At 39.7% G+C, this 19,779-nt stretch overlaps 1 protein-coding gene across 1 annotated transcript in view; it reads left to right on the top strand.

Moving 5' to 3' along the window:
- LOC150083210 (inactive tyrosine-protein kinase RYK-like) overlaps window positions 1-19,779 on the top strand; it is a 479,651-nt gene that overhangs the window by 97,388 nt on the left and 362,484 nt on the right. Inside the window, exon 4 of the mRNA XM_090378435.1 lies at window positions 9,452-9,586. Coding sequence (XP_090234561.1) covers window positions 9,452-9,586 — 135 coding nt within the window. The remainder of the gene's footprint in view (window positions 1-9,451; window positions 9,587-19,779) is intronic.

The raw sequence follows: 19,779 nt of genomic DNA, 5'->3' as shown, positions 1-19,779 counted from the left end.
TTACCGTCCTGAATAAGGTAAATGTTGGAAGTGATCACAGAATGGTAAGATGTACACTTGATATAGATGTAGGAAAGGAAAGGAAAAAACTGACTCGAGTAAATAATACAAAGGTCTTTGAAATAACAGAGGAGGAGAAAAAGCAGTATGTACTGGAACTTAAGAACAAGTTTGAGCTTCTGCAGACTGCTCAGGACCAAGATATTAACGAGGAATATTACAACTTTCTGAAAGCCCAAGAAACCTATAGGGAAACAGAAATCCAAAGAAGAAAAAATTAGTCAAGAAACACTTGTCATGATGAACCAAAGACGACAAATGAAGAGCAAGAAAAACACTGACAGGGAGAAAATTGAGTATACGGAGTTATGCAAAGCCATTAGAAAGGGACTCAGAGAGGACATAAGAAGATTTAACACAAGAAAAGTAGAACAAGCATTAAGGGAAAAGAAAGGATTTAAATCAGCAGCCATGAGCAGTAATACAGAAAGACAAATGATACTGAAACTGAAGAATAGCAATGGTGTACTTATAAACAGCAGAGAAGGCATAATTCAAATAGCAGAAGACTACTATAGAGAATTATACAAGGAGCGAGGGAATGATACCAGCAGTGGGGAAGATGGATTGCAAAGTAGCAACACATACGACATATCCGATATATTCTTCCTGATGAGGTAGAACATGCATTGAAGAAAATGAAGAATCGGAAAGCCCCGGGGGATGATGAAGTTACTGTAGAGTTGTTAAAATTGGGAGGAAGAGACATAACACAAAAACTGGCAAGGCTCTTCACAAAGTGCATTAGAAAAGGTGTGTTGCCTAAGCAGTGGAATAATGCAATCATAGTTTTGCTGCATAAGAAAGGAGATAAATCAGAAATTGGAAATTATAGACCAATTAGCTTGTTATCCCACATCTACAAGTTGTTCACAAGGGTCATTACTAAGAGATTAGAAAGAATACTTGATGAGAATCAACCGAAAGAGCAAGCTGGCTTTAGGACAGGATTCTCAACTATGGATCACCTTCACGTAATATCACAGCTAATGGAGAAAGCAAATGAATATAAAACACCATTATGCCTGGCATTTGTGGATTATGAAAAGGCATTTGACTCCATACAGCATAAGGCAATGTTTCGGGCACTGGAAAGACAAGGCATAGATACTCCATATATTATGATTTTGAAGAAAATATATGAGAGTGCTACATCCTTTATTAGACTAGACAAAGACAGTAGCAAATTTAAAATCGAGAAAGGATAAGGAGACACAATATCTCCGAAGCTGTTTACTGCTGCCCTTGAGGATGCTTTCAGAAGATTAGACTGGTCGCAGAAAGGAGTCAATGTGAACGGAGAGTACCTAAACCATTTACGATTTGCAGATGACATTGTGGTCATAAGCCACGATCCCAAAGAATTGGAGGAAAATCTTAATCAGTTATGCACAGTTAGTAAGGATTTTGGACTAAAGATGAATATGGCTAAAACAAAAGTAATGATAAACAAGTATGCCACGGAAAGGGAAATAATGATTAAAGGAGCAGTAATTGAAAAGGTGGAGTCATATACTTATCTGGGACAAGTTATTAGCTGTAATAATGATAAATGGCTGGAAGTCAAGAGAAGAATAAATTTTGGATGGATAGCATTCAGGAAATATAGTCACAGACTGAAGAGCAATATCCGAGTTTGTCTGAAACGTAAAATAATGAATCAATGTATACTCCCCACCATGACTTATGGAAGTGAAACTTGGGCACTCACCAAAAGAATGGAAGAGAAGCTAAGAACTACACAGCGAAGAATGGAACGAATTATATTGGGAATCAGACTGTTAGATAAGAAGAGAAACACATGGATTAGGCAGCAAACTCAAGTAAAGGACATTCTTATCAAAACTAAAGAACTAAAATGGTCTTGGGCAGGACACATAGCTCGAAGACATGATGACAGATGGACTAAGAAAATAACGGAATGGTACCCAAGAGGAGCTAGAAGAAAACCTGGAAGACAAAGGCGGAGAAGGATAGATGAAATTCATGAGTTTTTTGAGTAGTAAATGGATGGCCAGTGCTGAAAACAGAAGGAACTGGAAAGTTGCTGGAGAGGCCTTCATCCTGCAGTGGATTGAAAATGGCTGATGATGATGATCAAGACAGGTTCAAACACATGATCGTGAAGTTTTGGTTAAGTGCATAAGAGTTCATTGCTGACTCCCCCCACAGGTGTACAATATGCTATTACACAATCAGAATGCTTCAACTAGTGCTCGAACACCCCCTCACCCAACACATAATGTATCTGCATATTAGGTTACAAATCATTCCTTGTATATGCTATTGCACTTTTATCCAAAGAATCGAATTATAATTTACCACCTCGCAAGCTACCTAAAAAATAGTTCGTAATAGATATTGAATTTGGTCTCTTTAATGTTCTACAAAAAGATTTATGTATTCAACAAGTTAACCAAGTGGTGAATAATATAAAAGACATGCAACTGCCTAAATTGAATAGACACGAAAGTTCAGCTTTACTTGAACTTTGGGACAATGAAGACATTATTATTATAATGTCTTTATACAGTTTTAATACTTGATAAAACTGATTATATAATTAAGTTAGATTCAATTATATCCTGAGGTAGACCCAGTACTATTTATCAATTTAGTCACTCAGTACAATAAAACATTAACCACGTATCGAAAAAAAGACTACATTATCATGTCTCAGTTAAAAGAATTGAAGGCCAGAACATACAACATTCCTGCACTTTTCGGTCAGGTAAAACTGCATAAGAACTAATTTCCTATTTGGACCATTGTTTCTTACAGAAACTCAGCATTTTCATCCTTAGCGACACATGTTTATAGTATTATAAAACTCTTTAAACCGGCAATACAACTTATGAAAAGAAACTACAATACATTATTTAATAACCTTAAGGACTGTAGACTTGACAATAATGATAATTTATTCTCACTGGATGTTACTTCCTTATATACAAATGTAAACTTTGAATACACAGTAGATTAGATATTCTTTGGGATATGTTAGATATTCTTTGGAATATTTTAAATAACTCTATGCTGATTAATTATACGAAGTTTCCTAATTACATTTTTCGCTTAAACTTTTAGTTGAAGTCAACTATTTTCTTTCTCTTTTTTTTTTTTTTTTTTTTTTTTCATTTTTCTTTCTTTCTTCTTCTTTTTTTTTTTTTTTTTTTCATTTTTCTTTCTTTCTTTTTTTTTTTTTGTGTGTGTGTGTGCGGTCTCCATATTTGGACACAGTATCCAAGCGCGATCTTAAGTTGCCGAACTGTTGTACTACTAGAGCACTTCTAAAACAGTTCAGTACCACAGCATCTCATTATTATCGATCGGGAAGTGGAGAAGAGAGAAAATATTCATGAATACTGACATTGTAAGCTTCTAAAAGTTTTGTAGTTCATCAGGCACCTGCACATCCACTGATGATACTTTCATGACAAAGTATATAAACAAATTTTTGGTTTGCCAATGGGATTAGCATTAGTCGCGACATTTGACGCAAGAAACCAAGCTTATGCAGCATCAGCCAAAAAAAAAAAAATAAAATAATAAATAAAAAATAACCACTTCCACTTCACCCCTCTGTTCGTTCAAAATAACTGTCCAGCTGAGCCTTAAACTTATTTAGGCTATCAACTTTCACGACAAGGGATGGAAGTCTGTTCCACCAACCAACCACCCGCTGGCTAAAGGCAAATTTCCACACGTCTATCCTCTATCCTACATCTGTCTTTCCTCAATTTGAATTTATGCCCTCTCAGGTGATTATTCTGAGCAAGAGGAAGAATTCCATCAGCATTGAGCATGCTCAAACCATTTAAGGCTTTATACACCTCTATCAGATCACCTCGCTGGTGCCTAGTCTCCAGACACTGTAATTTGCAAAACTTAAGCCTTTCTTCGTAAGAGCACCCCTTTGTTCCATTCACTAATCTTGTTGCCCTTCTCTGTACTCGTTCCAGCAGCTCTACATCCTTCTTGAAATGAGGCCTCCAGACCTGTATACAGTACTCTCGGTGTGGTCTGACCATTGCCTTATACAAGGGAATAATCACCTCCTTATCCTGCTAGAAACATTCCTATATATCATTAACAATACACCATGAGCTACTCTTGCAACCCGTCTGCACTGCTCAGAGAACTTCATATCTGCCTGCACAACCACCCCCAGGTCCCTTTCGTTCTCTACCACTGTCAGGATAGTACCCCAGAGTTGATACGTTGCTCTGGGGTTGCTGTTTCCCATATGTAGTACTTTACATTTATCAGTGTTAAACTTCATTTGCCACCTCTCAGCCCATCTGCTCAACCTTTCCAGATCCTGTTGCAGCAGCATCGTGTCATTAGTGTCCTTCACAACCCTGCCAACCTTTGTATGATCTGCAAACCTGGACATTAAGCTTGATATCATTTCAATATCATTTCAATACCATCATCAATATCATTTATAAATACAGAAAACAATAATGGACCCAATACTGAACCCTGAGGGACTCCACTAATAACATTAGTCCATGATGAGCAGTGTCCATTGATTACCACTCTGTCTTCTCCCCCTCACCACTCCTTTTTCCATAGCAGCAATTTGCCTCCAATGCCACACTGCTGCAATTTGTGCAGCAGTCTTTCACGTGCAACAGTATTAAAAGCCTTTCTAAGATCCAAGTATATAATATCAAAGTTATTTCCTGCATCTAGTTCTTTTGCGACTGCATCATAGTATCCAATCAAATTGGTCAGGCAAGTCTTCTCCTTAACAAAACCATGCTGTGTCCAAGCTATAACTGAAGTCTTGTCTAGATGATCCTGCAGTGCTTCTTTAACCAGTGCCTCCATTAATTTTCCTGGAACAGAAGTTAAACTCACAGGTCTATAATTACTTGTGTCAGCTTTTGATCCTCCTTTGTGAATTGGGATCACATTTGCACATCTCCAGTCCATGGGTAGCTCCTCTGAGTCCAAGGAAGCTCTCATAATTATGGCTAAGCGTATACTTACTTCCTTTGCTGCCTCCTTTAATATAACTGGATAGATCCCATCCACCCCAGGTGCCTTTCTTGTGTTTATCTTCAACAATTTCTCCTCCACTTTACTCTCAGTTATTACAAGATTCTCTAGCTTACTGCTAGAGTTGAATACACCTCTGGCATTCCCCCTCGCTGAATAACTCATCATGTGTGAATATCGATGCAAAATGTTCATTTTGTTTGTTAGCTACCTGAGCAGGATCATCAACAGTTGACCCATTGATATCAAGTGGACCAATCTGATTCATCCCCTTCCTTCTAGAGTTTACATAAGTAAAGAACTCTGCTGTTTTTCTTTGCATCCCTTGCCAGAGATATTTCGTAATCTGCCTTCGTCTGCCTAACCTCCTTTGTAACTTGGTTACAGAACAACTTGTATCTATCATAGGCTTCTGTGTCACGTGTTAATTTGTATATATGCCGTGCATTTCTCTTCTCTGCCATATGTTTCATTAGTTCATCTGACATCCATTTAGGCCTAAACCTTGAACAATATTTCTTGGTATGTAAAGCCTAGTAGCTTCCAAGATAAGTCCTTTGAATGCTTCCCAGTTTGAATTTGCTGTTGGTAACATCATCAGTTGGTCCCACTGTATAGAATTTAAATACTGTCTCAGTCCATCGTAGTCGCCTTTACGAAAGCAATAACCCTTCCCTTTACCCCTAATGGTAGTTACCTCTTTGAGTAAATCCCACTTCAGCACACTGTGATCATTGCCACCTAGTGGTTCATTTATCTGCAGATTCTTAATGCATGAAGAATCACTATTGATAATCAAATCAAGAGTATTACTCCCCCTAGTTACCTCCCGTACATGCTGATGTAGAAAACAATCATCCAATAAATCCACAAAAGCCTTGCTAGTGTGTGAGTGACCAGCCCCCAAATTACAGTCAGTATCTGGGAAATTAAAATCCCCCATTATAAGACTCTGTGATTTACTGACCCACTGTATTTCCCTGTACATCATCAGATGAGTATACAGATGATGAGTATACAGGGAAATACCCACTGTATTTCCCTGTATACTCATCAGAGTCATTAGGCCTATAGCACACTGCTACTCTCAATTTTGATCTCCCAATGCTTATGTCACACCAAACTGACTCGATACTGCACTGTCCAGCAATGTCGACTGGCTTCACTTCCTTGGATTTTATGTATTTCTTGACTAATAGCATAACTCCTCCTCCCTTACTATCCTTTCTGTAGACATTGTACTCCCCAAATTCCAGTTCTGCATTCCTTATATCTGTGTGACACCACGTCTCTGAAATCCCAACAATATCTTCCTTTGAAGTTTTGAGCAATACCTCAAATTCATCAAATTTATTTACTAAACTCCTAGCATTGGTGTTCACGCAAGTATACATGCACCTGTTCTTTTTCTTAGCTACCCTAATACAACCTATGTGTTTACTTGCACCCCAATGATTCCCAGCAGTCTCTGAAATATCCTGCATCTTATATTCCAGGCTGCAATAGAAGCAGTGCAAGAATCACTTTCACATCTGCCAGTGGCTACTGTTAATCTATTAGTCCTTGTATCCCCCCCAATCTAGCAGTTTTCCGATTCACCTAACGCTGCCTTGATAGCATCAGCAAACATTCTTGCGCCCTTTCTATTTAAGTGTATCCCATCCCTGTAGAAGCAGTCTCTCCTGTTAACAAGTACAGACCAGGCTGAAAAACATTCTACCCCTTTGAGCCTTGCACAATCTTTCCACGGCCGAATTGATCGACAGGGCTCTCATCATATACTCCCTCCTATCGTGTCTGGGCAGAATTGCAGACACTTTCAAATTCAACCCTAATTCACGGCTTTTTTTCAACAGTGACATGTACTTGTTAAGTAATTGTGCCGGTCTCCTACACTTAATATCGTTAGTGCCAACATTTGCAACTATATCACCTTTTGTGCCATTAAAAGATGATATCCACTATATAACGTCATCAACCTTTGCCCCTGGCAGACATACCCTGGTCCTGTTCCACCTATCCTTTTTAAAAAGCATGTTTCCCGTTTCGCTGACAATAGAGTCGCCAACAACTACTAGTTCCTTTGGGACCAGCGCGTTCTGCCTTGGAGGCTGCAGCTGTGTTTCGTGATGACCAAGTGCAAGCTCTGGCATTGGTGTGGGCAGCTGAGAGCTTGATGGGTCCCTCACTTTTAATCCTTCGAGGGCATCCACCCTTGAGTCTAAATGGCTTAATATCGGAGGTATACCTCTCAACAGTTGAGTGTATACATTCAACACCTTTTCTACCCCATATCACAGGGAGGTATTTAAATGATGTTCTGGTTATTCAAGATATTTTACGTTCATTTAATAATATTCATCCTAGACTCAATTTTACATTGGAAAAGGAAAATGTGGATACTAAGTCATTAAATTTTCTAAATTTCACGCTTACTTGGGACGCGAATAAAATCCTGTGTAACATTATCGTAAACCAACAAATACTGTATGCTAATACATTATAACAGCTATCATCCTTTCACCTGCAAAAGGGTTATTATATTTAATCAATTTCTCAATGCCTATAAATATTCAACTATGGAATCTGCTTTAGACTCAGAAATACAGATATTAACCTAGCAGATTATAAACAGGGGTTACCCCTTGCTATAATAAACCGAATTGGGGTACAAGCTAAGTATAGAATTTAAAAACTACACCAACCAACAATAGTAACATCAAAAGATACTTTATTTCTGCCCCATATGTTGAACAGTGGCACAAGCAGCTTAAGTTTCTTTAAAGATGCCAAATTTAAGATTTTGGCAAGACAAATATGGAAATTACACATTATACTGAACAATCACACTCCTTTCTCTTTCGTGACCCAATTAAATTACTTGGTATACAACATTTCTCGCAGTGATTGTGACTCGACTTACTAAGTATCTACACTATTCCCGCTCGTTTATATAAAACAGCACATCCTCAGTTTGTGCTTCTTGTTCAGCAGCATCAGAATTGGCATTTAATGCAGTTAACAGAAAACATACATTTTTATTTAATGAGGCCAAAATACTTAGCGTCGTCCAATGTAATTATGCGAGACTATTAATTGCAGAAACCGTCAAAATTGAATTACATGAGTTCTATTGACAATCGTCGTCCATATCTAATCACCGATTCGTGGTCTTTGTGAACATGTGCAAAAACAAATAATTGCACCATTTCATTGCATGAGAATGAATAATCTCTCTATTTAAGATTCAGCCTCACACACATTCTAATTTCCTTTCATGTGATCATGACATATGGTAGAAAAGCATTGTTTGCTTCAGGAAGGAAAATAGTTTTTCAAAATTGTTTAATTTTAATTTTTTAATTAATTTTTTAAAATTGTTTTTTGAATTTTAATTTTTGAATTGTATTCAATTGATTTTTTACTGTAATTATTTTGCGTTAATCTTTTATTAATTTTAATTTCTGGAGAGTATCATATGGAAGTGTTCTACGTACCATATTGAGGTAAATTTCTCTTATTCTTCTACAAATTCAGTTATATTAAAATTAACATAGCATAATTGCTAGTCTACTCTGTAGAGTCTTTTCCATTTTAGATATTTGCTTTATACTGATTTGCTACTGAGAATTGTAGTTTTTTGTGTAGTGATTTACTACTGAGAATTGTTAATGGCTTAATATATAAAGTGCTGGCATATATTTCGTGGCAGACCTGACAGAGGTGGAGAAATGATAAGTAGTAAAATATTACTCAATGTAGAAAGTAAAAGGGTAAATGTAATTGTCGAAATAAGGAATTGGAACAGAAGGGTCAAGAATGCTACTTAAGTATTCTACTGTAAGAATGCTACTGTAAGTAGCATTCTTGACCCTTCTGTTCCGACTCCTTATTTTGGCTTTTACAGTTGCCTTTTATTTTCTGCATTTAGTAATATTTTACTCCTTATCATTTCTCTGCCTCTGTCGGGGAAGCCATGAAATATATGCCAGCGCTCCATATATTAGCTGCTACACTTAACTTGGCTTCCACACTTGCTAAAATCACAACTTGGTTTCCTTATATCCACCAGGTGCTATGAATATTTCATGTTTGAAACAGAGGCCTTACTTCTTACTGCATTTTCTTTGATTTTGAAGGCTGACCCTTGAGAAAGACATTAAAATCATTGAATTTGCAGCATTAAGTACTTTTTAGGATATTATTTTTTAACTTATTGCTTTTATCTTTATTTTTATAGGTACAATTGATAGATTATATGACTTCTATTTCCGGTTTTATAATACTACCTACTCTCCACTAGACACATTACCTAATCTTCTATATATATATATATCTTTTTTATATATTTCTTATTATTATGATGATTTTTGTTTTTTTACAGTCTTTAGAATAGTTCTTCAGTGTACTGGAAAGGTTGATGCGGAAGTAGAGATAAAAATTTATATTAATATTACAATGGTTCCAACCTCAAATATGACTTCTCTCACATTACGGCGGAAGAAAATATGCTTAAGAGGTATTTAGTATATTTGATTAGTTCATGTGAAAGATATCAATTATATAAATTATATAAATTATATACCTAATATGCTTTTCTATGCATATTAGCATATAAAGGCATATTTCTGATTTGCCATAGTTCTAATTATAATAATTCCATAATTTTAATGATAGTATAGCCAAAATGACGTTCATTTTGGTTAACATGGTCAATAAATTACGAAGTTACGGAATCTTGCCTGAACAATAAATAAACATGAGGGAAGAACAAATTATAGATAAATTAAAATCATTTGACTTTTCCGGTAACACATTATACATTATCAAAGCCATTCTTGAATATATATATATATATATATATATATATATATATTTCACATGATATTGGCCTTGAATATTGCCTATGCAAAGGTTAGTCATATATCATTAGAAATGTGTTATCTAGGAACTCAGTTTATGATTAGAACTAAATTTAATGAGTTAATTTTTAAAGTTAAATATGAAATTAAATGATGTATTTGTGTAAATGACTAAATGAGATTGTAATTTTGACAATGAAATCGATATAAATGAGAGATATAAATAAAAAGAATTCCCTGGAAAGGGAAATACCTAATTAAATAAACTACCCACTTTGAATTTTAAAGACCTTCTTTCTGATTTTCATAACCAACTGCAATGGCATTTTACAGTCCACTTGGATCTCAATACCACAGACAAGTCAATCCACAGAATCCTGCATACCTCTGGATAAAGTAAAATGACTGCTTTGTGTATGTGTTTTTTAAGTATGCTATATGTGGAATCAACACTAACTCTTAACAGTTATAACACAACTTATTAAGTACCTTTGAGTATAGTTGACTTTTCAAACATTTAATACCAAATTAAATCATCTTTCACTGAGTTCTAAAATCCATACCAAATGGGTAGGTTTTTATTACTGAAATGAAGATATGAGTAAATACTGTTCATCAATTGAAAAATGTGAGTGGTGAATTTACAAATATGCATCAGAAACAAACTCTGCCCTCTATCAAGGAAGGTTTTCACCGAAAATAAAGTCTATAAAGACAGTATTTTCATTGAAGAAATTATAAATTAATTTTCATTAATATATAAATTAATGTTTTCTGGTGAAAGCGGTTGTTAATGACAGCTATTAGGAAGTCTGTAAATTGAACTGGAATATTTTATTTTTTTTTTTTATGTAAACCCCAAACACGAGAGGTATTAGAATCTATTGTACATAGTACCGTGCTTGGGTTGGAGGTTGAGAAGACGAAAGAAGATATTTGTTGACATTACAGTCTACTTCTGTAGACTGTAATTTTCAGGAAATACGTATGAAGGAAAGTTGTTCCAGAAAATGGCAGTTGAATGAATAAATGAGGAAGATGAAAAGTGAAAAGTTGGTTCTGTGAGTTTGAAATTGGACAGTAAATGGATGTTGGCTGGTGGCGACACGTGTTCGGAATGTTTTGAAAGAGAGAGAGAGAGAGAGAGAGAGAGAGAGAATTATAGAAGCCAATTCAGAAGAACAGTGCCCATGGAAGTATCTGTAGAAGAGGAATGCAGCAAAAACAGTACCGTCTCTGAGACAGTGATTGGAGAGACTCTGTTAGAGATGAATGATTAATTAACCTAACTGCCTTCTTCTGAATGGAATCAAGAAGCCTGAGAGAGGTTTTGGGGGGCACCACCCCAAATGTGGGAACAATATTCCATGGCAGGGCAGATTTTTGATTTATACAGAGTGAGCAGCTGTTTGGAAGAAAAGTAACGCCAAGAGCGAAAGAGAAAACCAAGTTTTTTAGATGCACAGGAAGCAATATTTGTAATGTGCTTGTGCCAAGAGAGATTAGAAGTCAGAGTAATCCCCAAAAGAGATATATCATTTTGCCTAGAAATCGGAGTGTCACCAAAGATAAGCATAGGAGCAGAAAAATCCTTTTTGCAAGATATAAGACAAGACTGTGTTTTAGAACGATTGAAATCGACTAAGTTGTCTTTTCCTCACTGTAGAATTATCTGGAGATCGCCATTTAAGGAATTGGTAGTGGATATTCAAAAAGCTGATTGAGCATTGCAAAGTTTCTCAAAATGGAAAGTGGAATGCAATGTGCTATCATCGGCAAAACCTTGGAGAGGATTTCAAGTAGTAGTAGTAGTGGCATTTGATGCAAGAATGCAAGTGTGCGAGCTTATGCAGCATCAGCCAAAAAAAAAAAAAAAACCCCATACCATTCCCTCCAAATGCCTGTCCAGTTCCTCCTTAAATTTATTTAACCTATTTATTTAACCGACAGATGGAAGTTTGTTCCAGCAATTAACCACCCGCTGGCTAAAGCCCGAATAGATGTGCAAATTTCCGCACATCTATTCTACCTCTGTCTTTTCTTAATTTAAATTTATGCCCTGTTAGGTTCGTAATCTGAACAACTGGAAGGATCCCATCAGAATTCAGCGTGCTCAACCTATTCAAGGCCTTATACACCTCAATCAGATCACCGCGCAGATGCCTAGTCTCCAGCCACTGCAATTTGCAGAACTTTTTTTTTTTTTGGTAGTTGTTGGCGCATCGGCTTCTGTGGCCATAATGCACCTCCCAAGGTTTTTGCAGTACTTTGATCCAAGTCTGAGGTGGGATTCGAACCCGCTACCTTTGGATTTGCAGAACTTAAGCCTCTCTTGATAAGAGGATCCCTTCATTCCCCTCACCAGTCTTGTTGCCCTTCTCTGTACATGCTCAAGCAAATCTACATCTTTCCTAAAATGAGGCGTCCAGACCTGCACACAGTACTCAAGGCGTGGCCTGACCATTGCCTTATACAGAGGGACAATCACATCCTTTTCCCTGGTAGCAAAATTCCTATATATCATTGACAAAACTCCATGACCTGCCCTGGCAGCCTGTCTGCATTGCTCAGAAAACTTCATATCTGACTGCACAATTACTCCCAGGTCTTTTTCATTTTCCACCACCTTAAGTGTAGTACCACACAGTTGGTACGTTTCTCTGGGGTTACTTCTTGCCATATGCAGTACTTTGCATTTGTCAAGGTTAAACTTCAGTTGCCACTTCTTCCAGTCAATGGAAGAAGGTCATTAATATACAAGAGGAAAAGAGAAAGGGAAAGAACTGAAACTTTGGCGACACTAGCATTAGTGGAAAAGTTAGAAGACAGAGAGCAATCTACCATCACCCTCAGTGAGCGATCAGAGAGAAAACTGGATAACCAATTACTAAAAGCCGACCAGGCTAGCCAAGTGGGTAAAGTGCCTGCCTAGCAATCCAAAGGGTGTAAGTGTAGGTGTTTAGGGTCAAGTGGCACCAGGGGTTCCCCCCATCTCCGCGTAGTTTACGTTGTGGTGTATTACAGTACACTGTAAATGCCAGAGATTTAAAAGTGTATGGATCTTGGATCGTGTAATGTTGTGTACCGTTGTTCTTCTGGCCATTTAGCTGCTGGACCCCTGTTGGGATCCAACGTTGCCTCACTTACTCCCCGTGGAGGCAAGCCAGGAACTCCGTAGACTTAGTTTACTCTGGCAGGTCCTGCCGCTTAGTTTCCTGAGATTTCGGCGGCTAGGACCAAAAAAAAAAAAAAAACTTTGGGTGGCATATTCCAATGGTCATCAAGAAAATAAAAGAAAGTGTTATTTGCGTTGACGTGGGGATATTATCGCTTTAATTTCTTAGACCAAATGCTGGGCATATGGCGGTTTTGATGTATTAATTTTGATGTGTTGGGACTTGGCTAGCGTGAAGATAGAGGGGAGGGAGACAGAAGACTGGGGGGAAAAGGCAGAAGTATGGAGCCAATAGAAAAGGCGGCCCCAGTTTCAGTGGGCCATGCCCATGCCCCACCAGAGAGGAAACAAGGGATGGCGAGAAGGGGGGGACCGTGTGGCCGTCCCCTCCTCCCGGGGAGTTAGGAATTATAGGTGAAGAGGGCTAGAGTGCCCTCTTCAGGTCTCCAGTATGGCCTTTGTCTCACGTCTGTTTCTCTTCATTGTCACTCATGGGGCAAGTTGCATACTTGTGTTCCTCTTTCTTTGGTCATCATTGGTTGATATCCCCATCCTTAGTTTCTCGTATTCCTTGGTGTCCATATTTGGTTTCATTACTCCTGTTGGCCTTGGTGGGTGGCTATTTGTAGTTTTCTTCTGGAGAAGACGTCCTGGGCAAAGCGACTAAAGGCCGCAAATTCTTCTGGTGTGTCTAGGAGATGGTGTTCCTGGGTGTTAGGGATGTATTTAATTCTCGTGATCATTTGACATCTGATGTCTTCGTATATTTCACATTGATGCATAACGTGATGCCATGTTTCTAGTTCGCCGCAGAGACAGTGTGATTCCTCGATTATGCCCATGCCATTTAATTTGTCCTTGAAAGGCCCGTGGCAGGTGAGTAGAAAAGTAGTGTTTAGGCCTGGGTACAGCCATGCTGGAGCCTTGGGATTACAGCTTGGTTACTTGGGGAATAAATTTTTTTGTTACCGCTCCTTTTCCCACGTCTGTCCATCTTCTCTGCCAAATTTGTACGAGGTAGTCCACTATTTTTTGTTTCTCGTTTTTCCTGTTATTGGTGATGTCAATGGTAAGACCGTTGTAGGTGGTTTGGGTTCCTTTGGCTAGTAGATACATAAGTCCGCAGCGAGTTACCTCTAAATCCAAGGGTAGGGTCCCCGCAAGGACCTGTAGGGCACACGTACTAACAGTGTTACACGCTCTTGTTATTGTTAATAATATGTTGCGTTGGATCGTGCCCAGTATCCTTTTATTCACTGCTGTTCCTGCTTTCTTGTACCATATGGGAGATCCATATGTTATTATTGGGATGAAGATGGCTTTATAATACAGGGACAGTGTTCTCCTGTTTAGCCCCCAGTCCCTGCATGTAACTCTGGCAATGAGCGCTGTGTATTTCCGCAGTTTCTCTTTTAGATAGATTAGGTGCGGTTTAAATGATAAGTTCTGATCGATGATCAGTCCCAGATATTTAATTTGCGTTGACAGTTTGATTGTTTGTCCTGCCAGCTTGATTTGTGGCGGTCTTCTAAGGTTTAACCTCCCTCTCAATAGTACTGAGTCCGTTTTCGTTGGCGAGATTGTTAAGGTGTGTAGTTTTGCCCAGTCCTGCAAGGTTTCAATGGTTTGGTTTGCAAGCGTTTCAAGGTTCTGTCTGGAATCTGCCGCGACCGTCAGTACGAGGTCATCTGCGAAGGCCTGGACCTCCACCTCCCCCAGGTCCATGGTGAGGAACTCGTCAAACACTATATTCCACAGGAGCGGCCCCAGGACAGATCCCTGAGGGCAGCCCCTGCGGACCGGCCAGGTCAACTTCTTGTAGGGCGTTATAACTTGGACGTTTCTGTCGGAGAGAGAAGTTTTGATGCTCCTGTACAAATTGCTTGGTGTTCTCGCTGCCCTGAGCCTGCAAAGGACGCTCGGCCACCAGAGGGTGTCGAATGCCCCAGCAAAGTCGACAGCTATGACAAGGAAATAATTCTTGGTACACTGCATCTGCATCGCTTTGGTGATTAGGCCTTGGATGGCATCTATGGTTGAAGATCCTGATTTGAAGCCGTGTTGCTTGGGTGAATTCAGGTTTGCCTCATTATAGTGGTTGTGGATCCTTTTATGTAATAATCTTTCGTAAAGCTTGCTTAGTGTCGACAATAAGGCTATGGGTCTATATGAATTGGGTTTTTCCTCGTGTCTGTTTCGATTTTTGAGGATCAGTTTTAGATTGGCCATCCTCCAGCTGGTTGGGAACTGGCCCTCTTTGATACAGGTGTTGTACAGTTGGAGCAGAAGGTCTGGCATAACCTCCGCTGCTTTCTTGACCATTTCCAGCTCGATGAGATTGGGGCCAGGGCACTTTTTGTTCCCGGTTTGTGATACTGCTTCTTGTAGTTCGTTGGCTGTGAAAGGGGGTTCTAGTTGTTGGGTCTCGTATTCTTCGTTTGCTTGGCAGATGGCTTTCTGGTCCTCTGTTAGTATGCCTGGTGGGTCTTGGATTAGATTGCTGAGTATGTTCTTTATTGAGTCCTGCCATGTTGAGTGTTCCTTGTGCCGTCTTTGTTGTGGTCATCACTTTGCCTCTGGGGAGTTTGTTTGTGGTGATTTTATACACCACTCCCCAGGGTTCAGTATTTCCTGTTACTTGGACAAGTCGTTCCCAGGATGTTTTCTTGTTTTTCTTAATAGTTTCTGTATAAAAGTTTCGGATCTGTCTATATTGTTGTTTCAGTTCCGCGACTTCCGCCTGGGGCCATGTTCTTTGTGCCCTTTGATACTGCTTTCTCTTATCCTGTACTTGTCTTCTCATTCTTTGCAGCTCCGGGGTCCACCATGGCATTGCTCTCGTCATCGGAGTTTTCCTTTTCATGGACGCTTCCGCTGCATTGGTGATTATGCAGGTTATACCTTGTGCGAACTGGCTGGGGTCTATCCTTTCACCTTCGGTTTCCCGTCTGTCCAAGTCCTCCATGTACTGTCTCCCTTGGGTGGATAAGAAATTGCAGTAGGCGTCCCAATTTGCTTTCCCGATTGCGAATCTGCTTGACAGGTATTTAGTGGCTACTGTTCTAGCCTGATTCCTTTGTATGCTGTAAGTGATGGTTCGGTGGTCAGACGTAGTCCACGCGTTTTGTTACAGTCCAGTGGGTTACGTTTGTATCTATATTTCTGGACGTTAAAGTTATGTCGATCGTTTCTTCCCACAGCATGTTACAATACGTTGGGAGGCAGAACGGCTGGTTTATGACTGTAAATATTGAATTTGCTAGGAAGTCTTCTAGTTTCCGTCCGTTTGAGGTTCCCCTGCTGGCCGGTTTGGCACTGTGCCAGACAGGTGATCGGCAGTTAACATCCGCTCCAATCAAGATTTTATGTTCTGCCAGGGTTGTCTGTACTGATTGTAGATATGTTGTGGCAAAGTCGATTTCTACTCCAGGCCTACAGTAGAGGGCTATTATGTAGTAGCTGCCTATGGAGCATATTATATGGGCACAGGCTGCCCAGGGCGTGCAAAGTTGTGGTATCTTGGTTACCGTTATCTCTGGATTTCTTACTAGTACTGCTGCCCAGGGGGGTGTCTTCGTTGCTTTGAACAATTTTATAATTGAGTGGATATCCCCTTACTTGTTTCTGATTGGTATACGGTTCTAGGACTATGATAATGTCGGCATTATCCTCATCTACTTGGAGTCGTATCTGCTCAACAACCACTCGAGCTCGGTGGGCGTTTAGTTGGTGTATCTTTAGTACGCCGCAATTGTATTTTTTATGTTGTATTCCCATAATCAATTCTTTGTTGGTAGGTGCCTTTTACCTTGAGTAAGTAGGACAGTTTGAGTCTCGGATGGAGTGGTTGTGATCCATTCTGAGGCTTTTGCAATTGGTGCAGATGGGTTCCTTAGTTTTGTTGGGGGCAGGTCTTAAAATCATGTCCCCTCTCTGAGCAGTGGCCGCAGGTTGGTTCCTTTTGGGCACAGGTGTGAGTGGTGTGGCCATATTTGCAACATCTAAAGCACGTCGGTATGGCCACATGCTCTCTAAAACGGAGGCAGCGCCACTCAACAAAAATCCTGCTTTGGTTTTTTAGGACCTGCCAGGCAGGCGGAGTCAGCTCAACTGTCCAGTTATATCCTCCATATGTTTTGGACTGGGTTCTGCATTTTGGGGTCAGCAGTGTAGCCCCTTCTTGATTCGGTAGGTGGCTTCTTAGGTTTCTTCTATATATTTCTTCCGTGAGTTGTTGTGGTTGTAGATTTTGGTCCACATTGAAAATAACTATTGATGGGCCTTTCTTTTTTTGGGGTCTCTACCATGAGTCCCAGGGTATTTAGCTTGGGGTTCGTTATTACCCCCTCGGCTTCCTCCTTGCTTTCTGTCTCAATTACGATACCAGGACTTCTTGTTTTCCGGATAGACTTTATCCTAGTGTCTTCGAAGTCCTCTTTGAGATTGTTTATGACCTTTTGCTTTATTTGTTCACTGGAGGGTCTCTCTTCTCCGGTGGGTCTCAGTATGACGATGTTCGGGGTTTTCAATAACTTTCTTTTTTGGATTTCCACTTTGTTTGTTTTCTCTGCCTCGTTTGGTATATTCCTCAGCGCTTGGGCATATGTGGGGGCGCGCTGTGGCATTTTGTTTGCCCCACATTCCATATAGGTTTGTAGCCGTGTAGATATTCTCTCACTTTCTAAGTATGTACCATGGAAAATTGTCTCCATTTTGTGAAATATTGTCACAGTTTGAGACATCAGTCCGGAGGAGATCCTGTTAGGGTTCTCTTTGAATATATTTTCAAGGGCCGTTTTTAAAATGAATGTTTTCTCATAGACGGAGCCCTCTGGAAGATTGTGGTTCAGGGGTGGTTCCTGTTGTTTGTCATCGTTGTTTGTTTCCCTTTGAGATGCTGTGTGGTCGGGCTGCTCTCTAGACTCGGTCTGGGAGTGGGTCACTCGCTTATTTTTTCGCTTGGCTTGAGAGGCCCCTGATCGGGTGTCCTCCATATCTTCTGTCTCGTCAATAATGTCGAGATGGTCACTTTGTGACTGCATCAAGGATTCCATAATTTTTTCTGTTTTCCCTTCCATTTAGCGAATTCCAGATAACCGGGATAGTTTGGTTTATCGGGCATATGTTGGGATGATCTGGTAGGGCACTGAAAATGCTGTCGGACGATGTCCTCCACAAATCTGTGGTTGAATTTGAAGGCACACAGGTGGTTATTGAAGTTTTGTGCTATTCCCTTCGGTCACTAGGGGGGGAGGAAGAAAGTAGCCTAGTGTGAAAATGCTCCCAGAAGAGCGGGATTACTTCTCATAGGGGCTTCCTGGGGCGCCGGAGGCGATAGTGCCATTAGTAATTCCATGGAATGCATAGGTAAGGAGTTCACAGTCAGCCAGGCAAAGTTTATGGCGGGGGGAGTCATTGAATTCATTGCTTCTGGTTTAATGTACACATAAAGCAGTTAATACACACATAATATAACATATAGCAGTTACCAGCACAGTTTGGTGGAGCAAACTTCCTGCTCGGTTTTAACACGGTTTGGGAACCATCCCAGTCAAGTGCAAACTACCGACGTGGCCACTGCTTTATATCAGTGCCTCTCTATGGCCTTGCCGCCAGCCACATGGTGACCATTGTAGTCTGGCAACAAAGGACACAGATAAAAACACTGGTAGTTTACTAAATTCCCAGTAAAATATAAAAATAGTCTCACCTAGTGAATCCTCCGATTAAGTTCTTTCAGCTTGAACACTTTTTTGAACTATATGCACATTTTAAACTACTAAATTCCATTAAAAATCAGGAGCGCGATAAAACGTGTCTGGACACTAAAGCTGCCATATTGGACGCCAATCCAAAGGTTGCGGGTTCGATTCCCACCTCTTGCTTGGATCACAGTAAAATGCAAAAACGTTGCGAGGTGCAATATGGCCATAGAAGCTGATGCCCCAACAAACTAACCAAAAAAAAAAAAAAAAAATACTAAAAACAGTTGGCAAACCATAAGATGGAAGCTTGTTTAGAAGACCTTTATGCCAAACATGATCGAAAGCCTTTGAGATGTCAAGAGCAACTACTTGTGTTTCACCGAACCTTTCCATTGAATTAGTCCATAAATGGGTAACATAAGCCAGAATATCACCAGTGGATCGACACTGACAGAATCCATACTGGCTATCGTTGATCAGACAGAAGGTTTCTAGGTAGTTTAAGGGTTGGCAGTTGATTGATTTCTCCATTACTTTAGAAAGAGTAGAAGTAATTGCAATGGGACGATAATTGGATGGGAGGGATTTGTCACCCTTTTTAGGAACTGGCTGGATATAAGCAAATTTCCAAGCAGAAGGAAAAAACACCTTTGGAATAAGAAAGTGAAAAAAGGTGGCAGAGAATAGGAGTAAGTTCAGGAGCACAGGTTTTGAGAACAAGCAGAGAAATACCATCAGGACCTGGAGCTTTCTTAGCATCGAGATTCGTCAAAATCCTTCTGACATCCTTTTGATGGAAGACCCCAGGAGGCATTGAATGGAGCGTGTTGGGAATGGTGGGATGTGTTTCACCAAGATCATTAATACATGAGTTAGAAGAAAAATGGGATGCTAGCAGGTCAGCTTTATCGTTGGCTGAAGTGACAACAGAACCATCTGTTTTGGACAGAGGTGGGAGCAGAGATGGGCA

Source organism: Mastigoproctus giganteus, chromosome 7 (genome assembly GCF_048544385.1).
Source record: "Mastigoproctus giganteus isolate SK-2022 chromosome 7, ASM4854438v1, whole genome shotgun sequence".
NCBI lineage: Eukaryota > Metazoa > Arthropoda > Arachnida > Uropygi > Thelyphonidae > Mastigoproctus > Mastigoproctus giganteus.
This window is presented reverse-complemented; position numbering and strand designations above follow the sequence as displayed.